The sequence below is a fragment of the Malaclemys terrapin genome, chromosome 2, assembly GCF_027887155.1.
Source record: "Malaclemys terrapin pileata isolate rMalTer1 chromosome 2, rMalTer1.hap1, whole genome shotgun sequence".
NCBI classification, from domain to species: domain Eukaryota; kingdom Metazoa; phylum Chordata; order Testudines; family Emydidae; genus Malaclemys; species Malaclemys terrapin.
The window spans coordinates 113,190,652-113,214,226 of record NC_071506.1 but is presented as its reverse complement, the minus strand read 5'-3'; the positions used below and the strand labels follow the sequence as shown (position 1 = coordinate 113,214,226).

The following is a 23,575-nucleotide window of genomic DNA, read 5'->3' as shown; positions in this document are numbered from 1 at the left end:
CACAAGCTTATGTAGAGCTTATTGTAACAGTTGTCTGGAAGGGAGGGGTAAGGGGGAACAGCCAGACAAAGAGATGTATGTAAACAGTTTAGAGTATAAAAGGTAAAAGTTGTTTGTATTTGTGGCACTAGATTTGAGACATGATGGTCTCCTAGTGCCATTTCAGAGCTCTGAAATAAACTTGGCTTGCTTTCTCCCCTCGGTGTCTTTATTGGTGCCAAGCACACCGGGCGACGGACCATTGTTGTCCCCTCGAGCCCTTTAGGGCGGGCAACAGCCCCATTCCCAGCACTTGGAAACGGGGATACACATACCTCCAACTCCTGGATGCCGGTGACGGGATGACAGACCGCAGGTCGCAGCAGGGCACATGCTGCAGCTCGAGCCCAGCCACACGAGAAGCGTGAGGAGAAGAGGGCCGGGAACCAGCGGGAGAGGTGCATGCCACGCGACCCCTCAACAGCCACCTGCTGAGCGCTCGCGAGTGGTGCTAGTTCCTTCCCTGCCCTAACCCAGCCAATGGGAGCTGTACCTGCGGGTGGGGCAGCACGAGGACCCACTCTGGCAGCCCCTAAGGCTAGGAGCTGGACATGCTGGCTGCTTACCGACCTGGGAGCCGCACGGGCCTAGCAGGGAGCGTGCCCAGGGGCTGCAGGTTTGTATAATTTTTGATGGTGCCCAGAATGGATCCAAGTCCCGCCCTCCCCCACACCTGCCTACAGCTCTGGGACGGATTTTGGGTATGGGAGGGGTGCAGGCTTCAGGAGGGAGTTTGGGTGCAGGGTGCGGGCTCTGGGCTGGGGCAGGAGTGTGGGAGAGGGTGAGGGGTTCAGCGCTTACCTCAGGCAGCTCCCGAAAGCTACTTGCACACCCCTCTGGCAGCAGCTCTTAGCCTAGGGGATCAGGGGGTCTTCATGCGCCACTGTCTGCACGCACCATCGCCGCAGCTATTGGCCGTAGTTCCTGGCCAACGGGAGCTGAGGAGTCGGCGCTCAGGGCGGGGGTAGTGTGTGGAGACACACACCCCTCTCTCCAGGGTAGTAGGGCTGTTCCAGACACTTCCAGGAGCGGCACGGCGCGAGGCCAGCCAGGAAGCTGCCTTAGACCCGCTGCAGTGGTGGTGGTGGCAGCTGGGGGCCCCTGGGCTCTCTTAAATTGCTCAGGGGCGGCAGGTGCGGCCAGGAAATGCTCTGGGGGAGGTGCGTGAGGGTGGCAGGCGGGGCCGGGGGAAAGACCCAGCCCTAAACATTGGTGGATCCGGGCCCCCAGGCCCTGAATATTCCTGGAGCACAGGCACCATGGGCCCATATAACTCGCCACCCCTGAGCCTGCCAGCCCTGCTGCAGCGCCGCAAACAAACATTCAATGGCCCAGTCAGTGGTGCTGACCGGAGCGGTCAGGATTCCTTTTTGACTGGGTGTTCCGGTCCAAAACCGGACCCCTGGTCACTCTAGGTGGGGGTGCATTGCAGTGTGAGTGTGAGGGGTGGGGTGCATTGCAGTGTAAGTGTGAGGGATGGGGTGGGAGTTCATTGCAGTGTGACTGCGAGGGGTGGGATGCATTTCAGTGTGAGTGTGAGGGATGGGGTGGGGGTTCATTGCAGTGTGACTGTGAGGGGTAGGGTGCATTGCAGTGTGAGTGTGAATGAGGGGCAGGGTGCATTGCAGTGAGTGTGAATGAGTGTAGGGGTCCATTGCATTACCAGAAGAGCGAAGGTGGGGTTGCTGTGGGGTATGACTGTGCAGGGCTGGGGCAGCGCTTGGGGCAGCACCGATGCTTGGCACACTGCGAGGGGAAGGCTGAGCCAGAGCGAGAAGCCAGCACTAGGACACCAGAGACACAACAAGAAGGTGGTCAGGGTTCTGCCTTGAGCAGGGGGGGTTGGTCTAGAACCTCCTGAGGTCCCTTCACGCTAGGGTGACCAGCCAGCCAGTGTGAAACATTGGGGCAGGGGGTGGGGGGTAACAGGCGCCTATATAAGAAAAAGACCCAAAAATCGGGACTGTCCCTCTACAGTCGGGACATGTGGTCTCCCTACGCCCGGCCCGAGGGTAAAGTTAACCACAGCCGCAGTGGGCCGTGCTGGGAACCGTAGTTCGCAACGGTAACCGCGGCAGCCGTTACACTCCAACTCCCAGCGTGCCCTGCGCTGCGGGCTGGCGTCACCGTGATGCGTTTCTACGCAGCCTCCGCGCGCCGCCCATGAACTGGGGGCCTCTGGCGCCGGCTTGTCAGGGAGAAAAGCTGCCGCCGCCGCCCGGCCTCTGCCATTGGGGGTTCGCAGCCCCTCGTCCGGCGCGGCGCGGCGGCTCCCTCCAGAGGCAGCCGGCAGCGGAGCCACGCGGGGCGCCACCTCCTCCGAGCCGGCGCGTCCCCCCGCTGTGCCCTGGGGTCCCAGTGCCGCCATCCCTCCCTCCCTCCCCGCCGGCCCCAAATCTGTGCCTGCCCCTCCCCCACCCCGGCCTGGCCCCGCCGCCCATGAGCCGGGGGGTGGCTCATAACCCGACTCAGCCGCCCCCGAGCCCTTCTCCGGTGCAGCGAGTGCGGCCAGCCTCGTCCCTCCATGCGCCGCGGTGATGCCGCTGCGCCCTCCCTGCGGGTAACAGCGCCCAGCGCCTTCCGCTCCGGCCGGCCAAGATGTGGCAGAGCGTCGGGCTGACGCTGCTGGTGATCGTGGCCACCCTGGCCTGTGTGCTCTTGTTCATGCTGTGCGGTGAGTACGCACCCGTAGCTCGGTGTGTGTCCGTCCCCCTGCCCCGTGCTGCCCCGGTCCCTCTCCGCGGAGTCCTCTTCGGCGTTGCCGGGGAAGGGAGAGGGGAGGAACATGGTGCCCCATCAAGGGTCTCGCTCACAGCGCCCTCTTCGCTTGCTCTCAAATATTTGAGCCTTGAAAAGCCTCCTACTAAAAACTGTGCTTTTTTTATACCCCCCCTCCCCCCCCACACACACATTTGAGGTTAATTTGAGACTAAAGGAAGGACCTTTATGGAGTCCCATAAAGATAGGCACTTAAGGATACCCTATAGGTGTCTCTTGTATTTTAAAAAATCAAAGAGAGAGAGAGCAGAATTTTGGATGTTCTGTAAGATGCAATCTGATCAGCTTCCTCATTTTCTTTACACTGCCATGGTAAACGTTGATTGGAATGCAGACCTTACGAAAAATCATGTAACAGGAGTGATGTTGAAAGACTAGGATTGTTCTGTAATATTCAGGCAGGAGGCTACACCAGCATCCTCCTCTCTCTCCCCCCATATATAACAGGTAGTAAGAACTTAACTGAAGAGTCTTATTACATTCTTTGCATAAATGGTTTTTACCGTAGTCAGAAAATAAAATGATGTATTAAATTGATTAAAAATGCTTAAAGGTCAGGCGCTTCCTCGTCCTAAGTAAAATTTTGACTGAATTTAATGGACGTTTTAATAATTTGGAAACAGTTTATAGACAGAGAATTAGAGCTGTCAATGACTTTGTTGTTGTTTATCTATATTGAAAGTGTACCCAGAGCAGGAAGCTGTTGTTTGCATTGACTTAGGAATCAGGCATATCTTTATCCTATCTCTCACTATATGTACAGTCAATCCAGGTTACACAGGCTATTTACATATTTGGATGACAATTTTTCATCAGGAGAGACCATTTGTTAGTAAGGATAATAAAATAACTTCTCTGAGTTGTTTGTTTTATTAGTCTTGAACTTGACAGGTGTTGAAAATCCCACAATCAACTTATCTGTGTTGAACTTATAGTACAGTAAGTTTTAGAGCAGTGGTTTTAAAACTTTTTTTCTGGTGACCCAGTTGAAGAAAATTGTTGATGTCCGTGACCCAGCAGAGCTAGGGATGAGGGGCTTGTGGTGTGGGAGGGGGCTCAGGGCTGGGGAAGAGGGTTAGAGTGCTGGGGTGAGGGCTGCAGGATGGGGCTGGGAAAGAGGGGTTCAGAGTGTGGGAGGAGGTTCTGGGCTGGGGCAGGGGGTTGGGTTGCAGGAGGGGGATCAGGGCTCTGGGCTGGGGGTGCAGGCTCCGGGGTGGGGCTGGGGATGAGAGATTTGGGGTGGAGAAGGGGGCTCTGGGTTTGGGGGGGGCTCAGGGCTGGTGTAAGGGATTGGAGTGTGGGGTTGGGGGCGCAGGCTTACCTCCAATGGCTCCCAGTCAGCAGCGCAGCAGGGGTGCTAAGGCAGGCTTCCCGCCTGTCCTGGCACCACAGACTGCGCTGCGCCCCGGAAGTGGCCAGTAGCAGGTCCGGCTCCTAGGCGGAAGTACGCAAGTGGCTCTGCATGGCTCTCATCTGCAAGTCCCATCTCCCACAGCAGAGCCAGTGCCCCGTGGCCCCCCTGCCAGGCCTGCTGCTGGCCGCTTCCAGGGCACAACGCTGTGTCCGAACAGGAGGGACTACTAGATTTTAATGGCCGGGTGCTGAGCAAGATGACCTAGTGCCTTGCATTCCACGACCCAGTACTGGGTTCTGACCCGAAGTTTGAAAACCACTGTTTTAGAACCCTATCCTTCCAAGACTTCACACATGAGTAAGAAGCAACAGAGGGTCCTGTGGCACCTTTAAGACTAACAGAAGTATTGGAGCATAAGCTTTCGTGGGTAAGAACCTCAATTCTTCAGATGCAAGTAATGGAAATTTCCAGAGGCAGGTATAAATCAGTATGGAGATAACAAAGTTAGTTCAATCAGGGTGGCTGAGGTGCTCTGCTAGCAGTTGAGGCGTGAACACTAAGGGAGGAGAAACTGCTTCTGTAGTTGGATAGCCATTCACAGTCTTTGTTTAATCCTGATCTGATGATGTCAAATTTGCAAATGAACTGGAGCTCAGCAGTTTCTCTTTGGAGTCTGGTCTTCAGTTTCTCCCACGAAAGCTTATGCTCCCAATATTTCTGTTAGTCTTAAAGGTGCCACAGGACCCTCTGTTGCTTTTTACAGATTCAGACTAACACGGCTACCCCTCTGATACTTCACATGAGTAAGGGTACTTGTGTTTGAATGTTGGCATTCCCTGAGTTTTCTAGCAACATAAGTACAGTAACTCCTCACTTAATGTAATTATGTTCCTGAAAAATGCGACTTTAAGTGAAATGATGTTAAGCGAATCATATTTCCCCATAAGAATGAATGTAAGTAGGGGAGAGGGGAGAGTTAAGTTCCAGGGAAATTTTTTTTTTGCCATACAGTACCCCTGCCTTACCCCACACAGGCACAGCCCACTGACACTGGAGACAATGAGGCAGGCAAGGAGGCGGAAGGTGCTGTAAGCTTAGGGTAACCATATTTTGAGTGTCCAAAAAGAGGACACTCCACGGGGGCCCGGCCCCGCCCCCAGCCACGCCCTGCCCCAACTCCACCCCTTCCCCAAAGTCCCCGCCCCAACTCTGCCCCCTCACCTGCTTCCCGCAAACATTTGATTCGCGGGAAGCCTGAAGCAGGTAAGGGGGGGTCGGTGGGGGGAGGAGGCGCGGCCCAGTCTGGCCCCCCCCCCGGCGTCTCCAGCCTGGGTCGGCTCGGGCCCTGGGGTGCCTGTCCCGGGCTCAGGGCCCCCGGCCCGGCCCCTGGCCCGGCCCCGGCCCAGCACTGCCGGCCCCGCATGTCCCGATTTTCCTGGACATGTCCGGCTTTTTGGAATTTCCCCCCGGACGGGGATTTGAGGCCCAAAAAGCCGGACATGTCTGGGAAAATCCGGACGTATGGTAACCCTATGTAAGCTAGGAGAAGCACGTTGCGCAGCGGCAGCTTCCCCTACTCTGCAAGCAGGCGGCTCAACCCTCAGTCTGCCCACACCCCCTCTTCTCCCAAGCCCCCACCCTTAACCCGCCTCTTCTTCGCCTTCCTCCCCCTTTACTCCGCACACCGCATCCTTGCTCCTCCCCCCCGCCTCCTGCCTACGGCAATCAGCTAGCTTGTAGCGTTCAGGAGGCAGGCAGGAGGAGCGAGGACACGGTGTGCAGGCTCTCCCCTGCCTCCTGAACCAGAGGTGGGGAGGAATGGGGTAGGTGCGCCGCATCCTCGCTCCTCCCCGCTCCTGCCCGTGGCAATCAGCTGGCTTGCGATGTTCATGGGGCAGGAGAGAGGGGGGGAGGAGCGAGGACTCAGTGCACAGACTCCCCCTGCCTCCTGTCTGTGGCAATCAGCTGGTTTGAGGCATTGGGGAGGGACGGGGAGCCTGTGCGCCAAGTCCTCACTCCTCCCCCCTCCCTCAATGCCGCAAGCCAGCTGATTGCCGCGGGCAAGAGGAGGGGGGGAAGGCGCTGATCCGTGGGGTCTGTTGGCAGGCGGGGGGGGCGTAGGGGAACTGATGGGGGGCTGCCAGTGTATACAAAGCAGGCAATCAAATGACATTATAGCGAAGCATTGCACAACTTTAAATGGAGCACGTTCTGTAATTGAGCAGGGACGTAAGACCAAAACAACGTTAAACGAGAGGACGTTAAGTGGGGAGTTACTGTAGAAGAGTCTCTGGTAATAACTGTGTTTTCTTGGGAGAAAAATGATTTACTGGGCACTCTCTCCAAGTTCATTGTTTTGGCAAATAGTCTAAATATTTGTATTGCCTCTTGCTATAATTCTTTCTGTGTGAGTGTTAGAAGTCTTCCGTGGTAGATTAATTCTTCCCAGAAAGGACCTAACCCTAGTGCCACTGAAATTAATGTTAAAACTCTTATTGATTTCAGTTGTACTGGTTTGGGCCCAATTTGCCTACATGCCACAATGCTAGTCGCCATATAAATTGTTGTAATAGCAGTAATAAAGCTAACTTATTTCCATTTCACTTGAGTCAGGTAGTGACTAGACGCCATTAGTAAGGGAGAGCCCCTTTTCTATCAAACCAAACTTGGTGGGGAAGCTGGGGTGTTAAAACTATTCTGAGCCCTTTTTCAATACTTTTAATTCACATACAAAATCATAGCATGCATGGCCTAGGGAAGAGAGAATACATGTAGATTCAAATTGTAGAGTTAGCTATATATGCAAAACTTCAGAAAACTTTTGCTGATTCTTTTTGTCCATTACAAACGCTTAAGAATTTTTCAGTCATCTCTAGAAGTTGTTAAAAAATACAGTATCAATTATATTTATCATAATGATGGTGGAATAGCAGAGTGAAAAATGATATTTAGCATTCATTGCTAAGATAATATGTCGAAAATTGTGGGGTTTGTTTTGATTTTGGGCTGTGGGGTTTGGTGTGGGGATTTTTTTTTAGGTTTTGTTCAGGAAATCTTGATTTAAATCAATTTTAATCTTGTTTTGCTTTTGTAATTTTTAGTTATTTTCCTAAAGAAAGTTTGATTCTCATTAGTTGGTAACTATTAAAACTTGCTGATTTGCAAATAAACCTAGCCTTTACACTGATTTGGTACACTGATATGAGACAACAGACGACCCTTCAAATTCAAACCACATAGGTCCAAATGAGCAGTCTTGAGTGGAGCTTCAATCCAGGAATCCAAGACTTTGTGTCTCTTTGCATATGTTTTTTGTGCCATAAGGTACCCCATCATACAGTTTCGTTTAACATTTACCCTATAACAGCAACTCGTGTCAAACAGTTTCAACTTGACATGGTCCCTTCTCCACACCATCAAACTGCTGAATACTTCCTGTGATTTAAGGTAGCTTTTGCATGCTTGGGCTACTAAGGAAGACTCAATACCGAGTTTAAATCGGTTAGTGTAATAGTCTCAAAAAGCAGTTTAATATCACATCACTTAATACATTACAATGCTTTAGCTGAAACTGTTATTTACTACTAAGCGTTTAACAAATATTTAAACAAATCTGCTTCAACAAGGCAACTTACATTTTCTATTAATGTTTGCATATAGATATATACAGTAGATACCATTAAAAAGTTCACTACTTCATGAACACAGTTTAAATTTATTTTTGCCTCCCATTCTCTTCCCCCCTCCCCCCCCCCCCCCCCCCCCCAGTGCCCACAATGTACTTTGCACTTAGACACAGGAAAGAAGTCATGTCCCTGCCTATGAATTCACCACAGCTCCATTGATTTCACCTTACTTCCCTGCCCCGACCTGCTACCAGTAGTAAAGTTAAGCATGTGCTTAAATGTTTTCAGGATTGGGGCATGAGTTTTGTAGGGGGACTACTGCTAGTGCCATAATTAAATCAACTGTTGTGGCCTGTTACAGTGTTGTTTTTAGTGGTATACACTTTGAACTCTGTAGCCAATATATTTCAGTTTTTGCTTATTGTCTATTCCTAACATATTAATGGAATAATACTGGCACTACATATTCTTTTATCTAATTACAGAAAGATTTTTATAAAGGTTTAACCAAATGAGAAAAAATGTCTCATTCGTGTTTCAAAGGTGATGTGTACAACTCCTATTTATAGTTACAAATTTGTATTTAACACTTGGATCTGGTGGACATGTGTCTTGCTATTTGAATTTCCACTCTTTAACACAAATATGGTTAGTGTGTGCCATGCTGAATTAGTTCCCCTTTTTTATCATGCAACTTAAATTAGTTTTTACCACTCTTCTAAAGAGAAAAGAGAGAAATCTAAAACATGAAATGTCTACAGGAATTAATCACATTAGAAAAATTAAATGTTCAGCCATGTAAAGACAATAAGCCAAAAGATTCAAACATATATGCCTAAACTTAGGCACCTACATTCTTATTTAAATAAAAATCCCTGAATAGGTTCCCAGCTCTTGAATTGCTTGGTATCGACAATTCCCATTGTCATCAGTGGGAGTTGATGCCTTTCAGAGTCTTGGTTAAACCTGGCGAGGAACGGGGGCTCTTGCAGTTAAAAAAAGATCTATTTGTAAACTGAGCACATTTGTTATAGAAATGATTGAGAAACTGTAAACATGGCTGTTTGTCAGTCACTCTTTAAAGTTGAACTTCACTTCTAGCAACTTTGCTTCTGTTTCTTTTCCTTTCATTTCTTCTCAACTATTTAGGATTTTGTTATTGTTTTCTGCTTTTTTCTCCCTGCCACTTGTGTGCTATCCTGTGTTCTTCATGTGCCCATTTTGAGTTATAAGGACTGGTGGTAGCGAGCAAGATAAGACTTTCAAGTTTGTCCCACTTACATCCTCATTGCTGTTTTCTGACCAAATTGTTGATCAAGGCAGAGTGAGCCTTGCTCAGTAGTCTGAATGCCTCCACCTTACACTGCAGCAAAGGAGAAAAGTGAGATCTGAAGCAGCTCCTTTCCCACAGGAGCTCAGGGTCCTTCAGCAGATGTGACTTTTTTTCTATTCCCATCAGGATTTGCTGTAGGAGGAGTCCTCATTTGCTAGCGCTCCAACAGGTCAGTAGAAGAACTGAGATGTCTCCAGTGAGTAAGGGGCTCCAGCAGCAAGGCATAGGACTCTTCTGCCTAGAGAAAAGCACTATTCCTGGTGCCGTGAAATGAGCACTTACTCCCAGGGATCACACAGCTAATTTAAGGATCAGCCTGGGTCTCAAATAGCAGTCATTTAAATCTGTATAATTTCCCCCCTCTCTTTGTCTTACTGCTGCCTATTTCAGGACTTCCCTTTTTCTTCCTCACTCCCTTCCATCAGGTCAGATTTTGGCCTCCCCAGTCATTCCCTCCCTCCCTCCTGTTTTCCCTTTTGGCTTAATATCCTTCCTTTCCTCCTCAATCTTTTTTAGTATACCTTCTTTCACTTCACTGCTTTAGCCTTGGTTGTCTCCTGCCTCTTGTCATTGGTAGTAAAAAGCTTTAACATGCCAAGAGCTATGGTCATCATACTTGTGTGCCACAACAGACCTAGGTTTCATGGTCATGCAGACCTGAATAAACACAATGGTATACATATAACATCACACACTCTTGTGCAAATGGTGGGATCTTGACAATATTGAAGCACAGTCCAGGAAGTGAGGTTAGGATGAAGTGTCAGGCAAGCTGAACTCTGATATTACTAACTTGGGCATTTGTTGTTTGTACTTGATTTATTTTCTCACAATAGGCACACATTGAGCTACACTGTGACTGCAAAGAGGTACATTTTGCTATGTGCTGAAAATTTCTAGTGAACTTTTGACTAGCAGGATGTGGTTTGACTTACATCTTGCCTAAAAAGAAAAAAAAACCCAAAACAGATTTAACAAACATTGAGATAGGGGACTTCTGTGTACTATTTCAGAAGGCTGAATTCAGTTGTAGACAGGAATGCTCTTAAGACACAAGCTGTTCTTTAATGCTACATTCAGTTGTTTCATAACTCTTTAATTTCACAGACCTTCAAAGTGTAAGGCCATGTCTACACTACCACTTATGTTGGCAAAATGTATGTCGCCCCGAGTGACATATGTTTTGTCAGCATAAATTCCATCTGTGCACAGCGCTAGATCAGCAGAAGAAGCTACCACCACTCATTGGGGGTGGTTTAATTATATTGATGGGAGAGCTCCCTCCCATTGGCATAGAAAGGCTACACAAGATATCTTACAGCAGCGCCGCTGCCTGGGTACAGAGGTGCCACTGTAAGGTCTTTAATGTAGACATTGCTTAAGAGACCTAAACCAACATTGTCTTTCTAAGGACAGTTAAAAAGAAAATGCCCTTTCCTTTGAAGTTGTCTTTAAAACATGCTTGTAAAGAGGAGCTAGCAAGGCGATAAATTCTTTTCCTATTGGGAATGAAATAGGCCTGGACTTGTATTTGAAAAGTTGCACTGAGGGAGAATCAAGGTCAAAGAGCCCTGTGGAGCCAAGCCACACATACTATGTCTATTGCATGTACATGGCCTATGTTACCATAGTATTTGAGCCCTTCACAATTCTTTAACATTTATTCTCACAACACCGCTGTGAGGGAGGGCACAGCTATTGGTCTTTCTGTGTCTACTCCCCATCTGTAAAATTGGGATCAGGCACAGAGACTAAGGCTATGTCTACACTGCACTTTCATCATCAAAACGTTTGTTCAGGGGTGTGAAACACGCCCTTCACCCCGAACGACAAAAGTTTTAACAACAAAAAGCGCTGGTGTGGACAGCGCTTTGTCGGCGGCAGACGCTTTCCCAGCAATGAAGCTACCGCCCCTTGTTGCTAGTCCCAGATGGTGGCTAGTCCTCGCCCTTTCCTCCGCCCTCCAACATTAGTCCAGCCGCAAAATTCAGCTAGGCCGCATTCCATCTCTGGGCAGTCCCCAGTCTTATGTCCTGGCCCCCACACTGCCAGTACACAAGCTGTCCGGGGCAACTCGGGACTCGCCTGGACTCCTTCTTCCTTTCCAGGCCCTTCCCAGGGGTGGGGGGATGTTCTCAGGGTCTTTTCCCCCACTCCAGCTCCCGGCATGTCTGACCCTCCTTTTGGGGGAAGTCCGCCTCCGCATACTCCTCAGTTAACTTAACTGCAGCCTCCATGGTGCCCGACTGGTGTCACCTGACCCAGACTCGCACGTTCTCAGGGAGGCCCTGTAAAAACTGCTCGAGGATCACGTGGTCCATGATTTCCCCCACCGTTTGGGTATCCGGCTGCAACTAACAAGTGGCCCAGTGGGTCAGCTTTTGGGGGAAGGCTCGGTGCCGCAAACCCCCCGTCTACCAGGGCAAGTGAAACTTCTGCCAGTATTTCTCTGCTGACAGCCCTACGCGGTCTAGGATGGCCACCTTCACTACCTCATAGTTTTTGGCCTGGTCGTTGCTCAGCACCATATAAGCTGCTTGAGCCTCGCTGGTCAGATAGTGAGCCAGCCGTAGGGCCAAGGTTACCCAATCCCATCCGGTGTCCAGGGTTACCCTCTCAAAGGTACAGAGGAAGGCGTCCGGGTCATCGGCAGGGCCCGTCTTACACAGGTCCAATCCCGTCGCGTAGATGTCATCACCCCCGTGGGACTCACCAGTCTCTGGAGGAGCTGCTGCTGCACATTGGCCTGCTCCCTTATAAAGTCCTGCAGGGTTTTCTTCAGGTTGGATTTGGTTTAAATCAAATTGATTTAAATCACTAGTCAGGAAGACTTGATTTAATCATGGATTTCTACATAAAAGTGCGTTCTTGTTGGTTGTTATAACCTTAATACATATTCTTCACAGGTAGAGGAACTTCATTAATATATTCCCAAACTGGATCTCTTTTATGGCCTGCTGCTATTATAGGTTTTCCCTTCTAGTGAGAGAATGGTATGGTAGCTCTCAAGTCAATTAAGGCTACACTCAGAAAGACCTCTGGAATATGCTGCTCAAACAGTTTCACTTTTGTTTCTACTGCCTATTCCTCCCTTCTCACATTTATCTCCAGACTTCTTGTTGTCCAGATCTATTCCACCCCCAACAATCTTCTATTCATTTAACTTTTTGAAACTTTGCACTTTTAGAGAGCGGAAAGGGATTGACTCTGTGTACATAAATTTGCAGGGGGACAATGGGCTTGAGATCTGTTATTTCTCACCTCTATTATTTATTTAAAAATATTTTTGCTGTTCACACGCATGTTACCTCTGGAGACGCAAATCCACAGTTTGAGAACTGCAAAACTAAGCATCTCTGATGGTATCTTCTAGACTTAGCACTGAGTCCCATTGGGTAGATAGAAAAATTAACCTAAATAATCTATACAGAAGCCCCTGGAACCCTATAAGATTGGGTCCCTAATCCATGAACTATTGGAACAAAACTTTGCTCAAACATTAAATGAATATACTGTCTCCTACTATAGAATTAATAATCCCTATTACATTATAGCTCAAAGATATCTCATCATGGATCTGAATTAAAACTATCTTTAGAAAGATTTTTTTCCTCAAAAAGCGTTTTATAAAAAAAATCTGATTTTAATTTAAAAAATCTGATTTAAAAAAAATGTTTGTTTGTTTTAAATCATTGATTTTTATCTACCCTGGTTTTCTGTTGCTCCACTTGCCAGGTGAGTAAGGCCTGCCTCTCTAGCTGGTGGGATTGCTGAAAGGCTTGCAGCACCTTCCAGGGAGGGATAACTCAGTGGTTTGAGCATTGGCCTGCTAAATCCAGGGTTGTAAATTCAATCCTTGAGTGGGTCACTTAGGGACCTGGGGCAAAAATCAGTACTTGGTCCTGCTAGTGAAGGCAGGGGGCTGGACTCGATGACCTTTCAGGGTCCCTTCCAGTTCTATGACATAGGTGTATATCTCAATATATTTTTTGCATCTCCTCCTGCTGCTTCACTAGCCACTGCAGGGTCCCCTCCAGGTCGCCAAACGCTTGCGCTGGCTTGAGATCCCAGACAAGCCCCCATGTGTAGCGAGTCGTAGTGGGCCCCTCTGGTTTCTGCCCCTGCTTCCCTCAGGTTGGTGCAAACACCAGTGCTCTTTATTTATAGCTGTTTCCCACCACCACCTTACTATCTATGTACAGGTTTTTCACAGTCAAACTTTGCCAGCAGCAGACTAGAGGGCCCCACCCCTCTCTGTGCCTGGCCTTTCTCTTCCCTCCCTCCTTTCTCTCTGGTTTCCTGCGTGCCAGCCTTTGTAGACCCTGGCTAATTCGGCTGGCAGCTGTTTCTCATTGCCAGATAGGAATAGGGCTCTTCGACCAGCCCTAATTCATTCCCCTTGATTGGGGCTGGAGTTGCGGGCTGCAGGGACGTGCTAGCCGCTGCTTCTCGCAGCTCCTGTTGGCTGGGAACAGCGAACTGCAGCCACTCGGAGCTGCGGGGGGCTGTACCTGCGGACTGTCAATGTCAGCAAAACGTCTTGTGACCCACAATGAGATTACCCTGATGGACCATATGCGGCCTGTGGCCCACAGGTTGCCCACCACTGATGTATGATGATTATCATTTGATAAGGCTCTTAATATTCCCAAGTATCCATAGTCTGGGTATACATGTTGTTTGAATTATAAAGGATGAAATACCTTAAATCTGTCACTAGACTATCTTTGTACCATCAACATAGTATTGCCAGATTGAGACCATTCTCAGTGAGATACTTGAAAATGCTGACAGGCCTCTGTGTGTGTTTCTCCCTCCCCCCACCCCCATAATCTGTTTTGGCTGTCAATTTTCTTCCTGACCACGTTATATCTAAGGAGCAGTTTGTGTCCTTACAAGCATTCAGCAATTCCAGTATAACACCTATTTTTTTTAAAGAGACCCAATTTAAAAATCGCTCTTCTTTGAATTTTTTTATTTAGTATTGCTTCAGATAACACTTTCTTAAATCAGAGATTACACTGTGACTGAAAGCAATTAGACAAAAAGGCTTTATCCACTTTGATTACATTATGTGGGGATACTTCCAGGGTTTCCCCTGTATAGTCAGTCAGTCTTACATGTTTATGTGGGCCTTTTACACAGCAACACGGGGAGAGAACCCGTTGGAGAAGAAAATAAGAAAATGGCTGTAAAACCTCCACAATTGGCAGTGGCAGTTCGGAGCAGGTGTCGTACCTCAAAGTATTTCTAACTTTTTTAATATAAATGTCTAGATTTCAAATTCACCATCTCTTTAGCATCATGACATTGGCTTTCTGTAAAATCCTGCACTGCTTTTTAAATCTGTATAGTGATTCAGTGTACTTAGCTGACCGCAAATTCTTAGTTGCCCAGTGAGGTCTGAATTGGCTGGTTATCGAATATGTCCAAATTCTTGTCTTAAATTTAAAAGTTTTGTAGATCTACAAATAATCATTTATATGATGAATGGCCCAATTCGCAAAGATAAAAGGAACACTTATTGTGTAATATCAAGTGATGTGCTCAGTGCCCCACTTATGCTGGTAATCTAGGGTATTAAATACATTTCAGTATTTTTCATTCATCTTTTAAATGAGCTATTCTAAAGCACCCAATACTATTTTGTGGAAGATGCTAAATATTTTGATGTCTTGTTTTGTGCTGTCCCTAGAATTAAAACTGTACACTTTATGATGTGAATTGGCTTTCTTTGAAGGGCTTCTAGGAAAAAAATTAGATAATTTGTGGTGTTTTTTCTTCATATATGCTTTTGTAAGGTCTAATAAAGTATATTACATCTTTTTAAAAAAATTAAATCTGAGTGTCTGATTTAGTGGCAAGAATGAGGACTATTAGAACTGGAGATTCATAGCTGCTTCATAGGTTTTCTTTAATTGTAATATTCTGAGTATCATTCATATATATTAAATGTATATGAAAATAGAAAACTAGTAGCAATGAGTACAGTTTTAATCCTAGCAATATGTATATTGCTGTTAGTTTTCTGTTTTCATTTGACACACTTAGTGTTTTTTTTTCTTTCTCTCTCTCTCTTGTGAGTAGAAACTAACCTGCCTTTGCATTGTTTGATTGCTTTTCTATAAGAATTGGGCCAGTGAGGGAAAGAGGATTTAACTACAAATTCTGTAGAGGCAGTTGATCGTAGGGCATAAAAAATAATCTTTTTGAGACTGAGACTGACTGCCTAGATGTCTCTGTGTTGTTGTCATCTTCCTTGATGACTCTTGCGTTCTTGTCCACATTTAAAGGATGTCTATTATCATTCTCTGGTGACACCTAAAATAAATAATCAAGACTGGTTCTGCTAGTTCTGGGCAAACAAGATTTTTAAAGGTAATTTAAAATTCATATAGGCCAGTGACTTAAATTTGGAATTGACAGGATTTTCCCAGTTTATGACATGAGTCAAAGTATTAATGATTAACTCTAAGCAGGATAAACTTAACATTTCTAATATAAAAAATAACACTTTTGTATAGCATAATTTTTCAAATCATTGTCCGTAACGTTTACTAAAAACACCTCTGACTAAAACTTGGGGGTGGGTGGGACTGGGGGAGGGCGGCCCGGGTGCTGGGGGTGGGGGCGAGTTGGCAGGGCCAGCAGGCTCCCTACCTGGCTCCGCGCCTCCCCTGCAGCAACAGAGTTTGGGTGTGGGAGGAGGCAGGAGATTGGGGCACAGGACGGGGTGAGGCAGGCTTTGGGCGGCTCTTACCTGGGGGGGCTCCCCAGAAGTGGCAACCTCCCCCTTGCTCAGCTGCTAGGCAGAGGCATGGCCCGGCAGCTCTGCGTGCTGTCTCTGCCCAGAGTGTTGGCCTCGCAGCTCCCATTGGCCGGGAACCGCAGCCAATGGGAGCTGCGAGGGTGGTGCCTGCAGGCAGAAGCAGTGCACATGGCAGAGCTGCCTGGCCACGCTTCTGCCTAGCAGCTGAGCCAGGGGGACATTGCTGCTTCCGGGAAGTCCACCAGGTAAGGGCCACCCACAGCCCTCCTCACCCCGTCCCCAGCCCCCTCCCACACCCAAACTCCTCTGCTGCTGGTGGGGCGAGGGGTGGGGCGGTAGCCCAAGACTGCCCCAGCAGCTGCCGGTACAACTGCCACAAGAGCTGCCTGAGCTACCCCGGAGCCAGGTGCACCAGCTGCTGCAGAAGTCATGGAGGTCATGGAAAGTCACGGAATCCATGACTTCCGTGACCTCTGTGACAAACTCGCAGCCTTAATTAGGATGGTAGCATTTAAGAGTCCCAGTCATCGGGGCCTCATTGTGCTAGACACTTTGCAAATGCATAACAAAGAGACAGTCACTTCCTCAGAGAGCTTACAATTGAAGTATATGATTAGAGACAACAGTGGATGCAACAAGCAGAAAGAGGGAGCGCAAGGAAATAGCCAACAAAACCAGTGATCACAGTTCAGCAACTTCCCTAAACATAGTCAAGTTTTTTTTGTAGGCATCACGGCAGAGGAGAGTTTTAAGGAAGGATATGGGAGACAGTAAGATGGTTTTTCAGATATTTAGCGGAGATCCTTCCATGCCTCTCCTCAAGCATGGAAGGAACATAAAGATGTTGGTTTGGAAAATGTAACAATGACAGAGCAGAATTTACTCCTGGGGGAATTCTGCATGTGCGCAGAATTCATCTTTCCCGCAGATTTCTTTGCTTTCTCACAGAAAAATGACTTTCTGACAGGGAAGCTGCAAGAGCAGTCTCGTACCACTCACTAGCAGAGCAGTTACATTTTCAGGCACCTGGAGCACCTGGCAGAGAGGTAAATCACCATGGGGCTGGGGACACCCCAGCCAGTGGCTCTTACCCTGAGGCAGGATCAGCTGCTAGTTCTGTCTGGGCTGGAGGCAGGAGAGGATGGGACAACTTCTTCCCCTGCAAGGAGTGTCTGGGACTGTGTCAGACCCACCCCCAAGAAACCTCCCCCGGCTGCAGGAAGTGCAGCATCCTTTCCTGCTTCATGCCCCCATTGCTCCTCAACTGTGGGGGGAGGGCTCGCTATACAGGGAACTGCTCCCCCGTCCACCCAACCCCCATGCATCCGGACCTCCCATACCCAGACACCCCTGCCAAGCCTTAGTGAGCACATTCAGAACATCCCTAGCCATCCATACCTGCACCTCAACCCCACTGAACCTCAACCCCTGCACCTGGAGCCCCTCTGCACCCAGACCTCCTGCCTCTTTTCCCCCACCCCTGCACCCAGACCACCCCCCACTGAGCTCCCTGCACTCAAACCCCCACCCTGATGCCTCACCCTGAGCCCCCACTGACCCTCGACCCCACCCATGCTCAGACCCTTCCACTGAGCCCCAACCACCTTCACCTGGAAGCCTCTGCAGAGTCGCATTGCCCCTGCATCTGGAAACTCTCTCCCTTCCCCCCACGAACCTCTGTGCATCCAGATCTCTCTTCCCCCCCCCCCCCCCCCCCACTGGGCTGCCTGCACCCAGATTGTCCCACACAGAATCCTCTCACCCCACACCTGAATCCCCTCACACTGAGCCTGCCTGCCCCACACCTGGCGCAGAGGGGCAGGGCCTCAGGGTGTTTCTGGGGCAGGCCCAGGCCTTGTGCTTTGTCCGGGTTGGGTTGCGCCTCACCGCTGAGTCCTTGTCCTGGGGGTGGGAGGCTGCAGGGTGATCTCCCACTTTCAGCAAGCCAGTGGCCTGTGCTCCCCACTGCCATGCTGGAGTCTCTGCATTTATTTATTGACAAATAAAACTTGCAGAATTTTAAAATATCGTGCACAGAATTTTTAATTTTTTGGTGCAGAATGCCCTCAGTAGTGAGAATTGAAAGATGACATTTTGATGTCCTAGTCAAGATAATGGGTAGATTGGGGGTAGGCTGTGCAGGTCATTAAAAATGAAGACTTACTACTGTAATTTGCTGTTCTGACTAAACAGCACGTTTTAAATTGCCTTTTATAGTCCCTTCCTTGTATATGGAGGTGGGGGTGGGAGGAGCTGTGCAATGCTAAATTGTGTTCCCTGATCATTTTAACTTTTCTGTAATGGAATCTTGGAAGGGTAAATGAGGTAGTACCTTGTTTAAGCAAGATTTTTGAACTGAAGGGATCACCTCTTCCAGTTGAAGTATCACTTGAGAATATTTTGAGGGTTAGAAGAATGAGAACCTTGTCAGTCTGAGTCTAGAATAGAGCTGTGCTTTATACTAAATCTAAATTCTAGTCTATTTATTGAGTGAGGAAGTTTAGGCTGGAAATGCTGGGCTTATCTTTTTACAATGAAAAAGCATCATGGTCAGTCAAGAAACAAGAAGGAACCTCATTTTTAATATTCAAAGGATGATACCCATAATTGTGCAATATTCATTACCCCCTGTTGCTATGCTGACATATTAACAATCATAGGGAGCTCAAGTCCTAATCTGGAATTTGAACTCGGCCTCTTCTGGTCCAGAGACAAGAGTTTTATCAGTTGAATCAAATTGAGAACTGTAGATCACTTTAAAAATCTTTGGAAAGGGGTAATCCTTTTCTGCGTGCTGGTAAGCAGTTGATGAATGCGCTTTTTGTAGCCTGAGTTTTTGTATGTTGGAAAAATTATTGTATAACATAAATGAGTAACTCTTTGGTTTTTGTTTCCCATAGGTTGGTATGTGGTGTGGCAACTGTTTTTATCTAAATTCAAGTTCCTGAGAGAGTTGATAGGAGACACAGGATCCCAGCAGGGGGATAATGAGCCTTCAGAGTCTGAAGCTGAACAGGAGACTCCACCCACTCCACAGAGAGGTAGACCGAAATCAGCACGGCAAAGAAGGGCACCAGCAGAAGAAGCAACTTAAAAAGAGTCCTCTGGGCATTCATTAGTGACCTATGAACAGATTAAACACTTCTGCTGCACTGTGTGATTCAGCAGTTTGGTTTTACTGAAAACAATGGACCGCAAAAAAACAAATATCTGTGAACCTTTACTTTTGGTTTTCAGATATACACTACTTTAGTAGCGGTTCAGGAAGGGCTTTAATGGTAAGCCATATAGAACTAGAAAAAAGAAGGTAGGGGGAGAATGTCTCTGCCTGAAAAAGGCTGAGCTGCTGTAGCTCCTACCCCTGCAAATAGATGCTGTTTGCTGGTCCATAGGCCTAGCCTTTCCATTAGTCTGAAGGTGGTAAGCATCTCGGACTTGAAATGGTTGCTAACTTATTTTTATTTCACAGCACTGCAACTAGTTATAGTAAAATTTAATTTTATTTCTGTATTTCATTCAGCTATATAAATATATATATATTCTTCAATTTGTCAATGCATGTAAACTTGAAAGATGTTCAAAGGATATCCTGCTTGCACGGTATTCTAAAATGAGGTTTAGTAACCTTTTCTATACATGAGAATTAGTACTAGAGACGCATGATGTGGAGGTTGTAACGATCTCCTTAAAGAAAAACGTAATCAGGTGACCATACCCGGTTTCTTGGTTTTGACACAAGAAGGGTTACAGGTAAAACTATTCTGCTAGACTTCTGTGTTTTTGTCATCTGAACCTCTGACTCCATTTTTACTGGAGATGGGGAGGTGCAGCATGGGTTAAGTATCTTCACTGTTCAGTATCCTAAAGTGGCAAACACAGTTCTAACTCACTTTAAAATGTAAACATTTTTACATCAGGTATTTGATACCAGATTTTTTTTCTGGTGCCATTATTATGAAGAAATTGTGACCAATTTGGTGGACACCACTTTAATAGTGTTGTAGCAATGTGTTTAGTACCTCATGTTTGGTGGTGGTTACTGGTTTTATCAGCAGTTTAGCAGATTCTCCCAGTTCTTCAGTACCTGAATTGTACTCCAGGTGAACATCCTTTTAATTTAATTTAATTTTTTTTTGCATTGTGCTTCAAGCAAAATGAAATCCCACATTGCAGCAATCTAGCAACTTTAAACTAGTGTTTGATGTGTATCAAACAAGGAAGAATAAGCAGGTGCTGCCTCTGAAGCGGGGTGTTGGGGGATGAAGCTACAAAAAGAACAGTCTGTGTTTTGGGACAAGCTCATCTGACTTTCTTTCATAAACTTTGGATGCATTTGTTGATTTGTTTAGTTTCTCCTTAGTGGTTTTCCATGCATTCAGATTCTGCTCTACAGGAAAATGTCTTAAAACTACAAACTATAGAACCTACATTGGTGGACAAACTCTCTTGAACCTCTAGTGACAATAGCAATGCTTAGCTCTTTGATAGAATAGACTCTTATGTCTGTGAGAAGAGCACATTTTTACTGCCTTTATATTCTAATTTATCTGTGGATATTGTTTGAAAGCTAATGTTAGGATTTGAAGATGACAGTATTCACTGAAATATACCACAAACAGCTGACATAAACATTCTTCCTGATGTGTCAGGGTTAAAATATGTAATGGATGTCCTGACCCTTCCCTGCAAGTTCTATATTCTTTCTTTGTTTACCAGCATGTATGTACAAGCATGCTTTATTACGGGATTATACTTTCAAGCATGGTTACACATCAGTTTGCACATATCCTCTAAACACACGTAAAACCTATTAATAGTTTTTCCTATTCCATACTTCCTGTTGGTAAGAATGGGAACTGGAAATGGCTATTGATTAAGGTAATAAAATCCCCATTGTATTCAAATTGATCAACCACATTGTTTCCTTTTCCTGCTTGTTTCAAGTGTTTGCCTGTAGGACATATAAACTGTATAGTCCATTTGATGTACAGTATACCTTCAACCTAACCGTTCTAAGCAGATTTTGGAGCATTTTTCTTAATCTTTTCATTAAGAACATACATTTTGTACACTCTCATTAATTTTAGTCTGCAAAAGGTCTATAATCTTGATATAAAGCATTCATACTATATGTACATTTCAGTTCTAACTGAAATATAAGTACACATAGGAAATACACATACAGCAAAAAGCTGACATTTCTAATCTCTCCTGCTGAAAGAGGTAATAGAAACCCACAGGCAGTCTCTAATTTTAACAGCTGTGAAGAAATGTGAAATTACAGCAGTACAGATACCCAGCAAGGCAGCACTCAAAAGCCCTTGCGCCTTATGCCTTGAGTAAGTTGATGAGGGAAACCCAAGTAAGTTTCAATGCTGACACTTTTATCTGGAAGTATGCAATAAAATGGAAATTAAAACTAATGAATATAGAACTCTGGGAAGCAAGTTTGTCCTGCCTTTCTGACCAACCTTTTTTTCCTCACCAAGTGTACATTTCCCCCACATGGAGTTCATCTATTCTGTCATTTTGTGAAAAATAGCCAACACTATTGTATTAATAAGGCTGATGTGACTTACTTGCCAGTAACACTAAATCCACCTATAACATTACATTCATGCTCCTAGTAGCAGCATGACAACAAGGTTTATATTATAAAGATAGTATGAGTTGTGGAGCTTTGGTAATGAAGATGTCAATGTATAATGTGAATAGGAGAAAATAAAAAGGGTTTTCTGCACATGTCCCGTGTGGAAACTTCTGCGTATTGGGGTTTTACACACACCTACAAGAGCATATTTATGTGAAAGTGTGCATGTGACCAGGTCCAAGGTATTAAGTTTTACCAGTCCAATAGAACTCATGTTCTTGTCTTCAAAATATTTTGTTTTGGACTTTTTTTAACAGTATACATCTAAAGTATTTTAGTTGTAGCTGAGCACTTAGATTTTAATTAAGTAATACAATTCTAAAAACATTTTTGTAAGGCAAAAATATAAATGACTTCATCTTTGTTTTAATTAGATTTATTTTTAAATATATATGCCTTATTACAACCATTCTACTGAATATACTTGTTGGTTTGGGTCTATTAATTTAAAATATATTCATATCACTTTTGTGGCAATGGTTGAGTGAGCAGCAGTTATCTGCTTTGTTTATGAAACACTTTATTTGAAAAGGCTACTGCCAGGGATTGTAGAACAAGCACGTAATATAGGCTGGTTGAAAAGAGTAGGTAAATAATGGCTACAAATTCAGGAGAAAACTGAGGACAGTTGCATTCTTGTAGGATTTTTTTATGAATATTGCATAATTCAGACCTGTTAGGAAGCCATTATGATTTTTATCATGGTTATTTAACACCTGCCCACAAGGCTAATTCTATGCAGTTCATTCATTAAGCACTGCTGCTGTAGCTATTTGCAGTAAATGCTATATACTGTGCTGCAATCAGTGAGCAATTTGCTGCTTAACGTTAGGTTTACACTGACCTAGACCTGTGTATGTTTCAACTTCAGTTTGTTTGGAAACAACCAGAATAAAGAATGTGTTTAATGTAGTCATTTGTGTTCTCAGTGTTAACTGTTAAACATACTGTACCTAATGCTTATGTGGTTTGTCTGTATTCATCATGTTAACTGTTCTTTTAAACTGACTGCACAGATAACTTAACAAAAACAAAATAAAATAGACTTGATATGAGACCTCTTGTGGTATATGAGTTAATATTTTTGGAGGAGTGTTGGTATCTCATTTGTAAAGTATTAAGGTGGCTCTTTAGTTAGAGTGCAAAACAGTATGTAATCAAACCCAACGGTCCGATTTCAACTGTTATAATGGATGCAAATAGTTTGAATCTATAAAAATAGCCAACTACTTTAATTAAAAAAAATCAATATCTCTAACTTTTAAAACAATGAATATTCCCTCAAATTAGAAATTGACACCTGTTCCTTTAGCACTTTTTCCCCCTCTTCATTGTTACTACACTTTAGTGTGGCTCTATATAAGGTTGTTTACCAGTACTGACCTACTAGCTTCATTTAAAACAAAAAACGAACACAGTATAGCATGGGGGTGGTTTTTTAGATTGAAAGTGGAAGCACATTTGGGGGTGGGGTGAGGGAGAGAGTGTAGTCTTGTGACTAGAACACACAAGTTGGGGAGTCCTATGTTGTGTGTCTGCTCTCTGACCTCTAAGGCAAGCTACAATTTCATTCCACCTCACTAATGCAATGCAGTGATATTGCACTTTTGAGGAAAGATGGTTGTGCCAGAGCAACTCTGATACTTAGTCCTGGTCCCCACTAACCCCCCACTTCGGACTAAGGTACGCAAATTCAGCTACGTTAATAACGTAGCTGAATTCTAAGTACCTTAGTCCGAACTTACCGCGGGTCCAGTCGCAGCAGGGAGGCTCCCCCGTCAATGCCGCGTACTCCTCTCGCCGAGCTGGAGTACCGGCGTTGACGGCGAGCACTTCCGGGATCGATTTTATCGCATCTAAACCAGACGTGATGGATCGATCCCAGAACATCGATTGCCTGCCGCCGGACCCTCCGGTAAGTGTAGACGTATTCTTGGATTTCCTTGCCCCCCAGTCACATATTTTTCAAGTCTAGGTGTGAGGAGAAACTCCACTGGTGCTGTTGATCTGTGCCCTACTCCCAGCA

General features: G+C 46.0%; 1 protein-coding gene across 1 annotated transcript; it reads left to right on the top strand.

Annotated features, from left to right (window-relative positions):
- The first annotated feature begins 2,216 nt into the window (after positions 1-2,216).
- SMIM13 (small integral membrane protein 13) lies at positions 2,217-22,606 on the top strand. Its single transcript, XM_054018923.1, has 2 exons — positions 2,217-2,713; positions 18,800-22,606. Exons 1-2 carry the CDS (start codon positions 2,638-2,640, stop codon positions 18,991-18,993), a joined length of 270 nt encoding a protein of 89 aa, XP_053874898.1. The 5' UTR covers positions 2,217-2,637; the 3' UTR covers positions 18,994-22,606.
- Positions 22,607-23,575: the final 969 nt, after the last annotated feature.

Excerpts from the sequence above, each read along its gene's own strand:
- SMIM13 (XM_054018923.1), top strand. The coding sequence starts at position 2,638 with ATGTGGCAGAGCGTCGGGCTGACGCTGCTGGTGATCGTGGCCACCCTG. Across the intron at positions 2,714-18,799 it reads GCTCTTGTTCATGCTGTGCG|GTTGGTATGTGGTGTGGCAA; the intron begins GTGAGTACGCAC and ends TGTTTCCCATAG.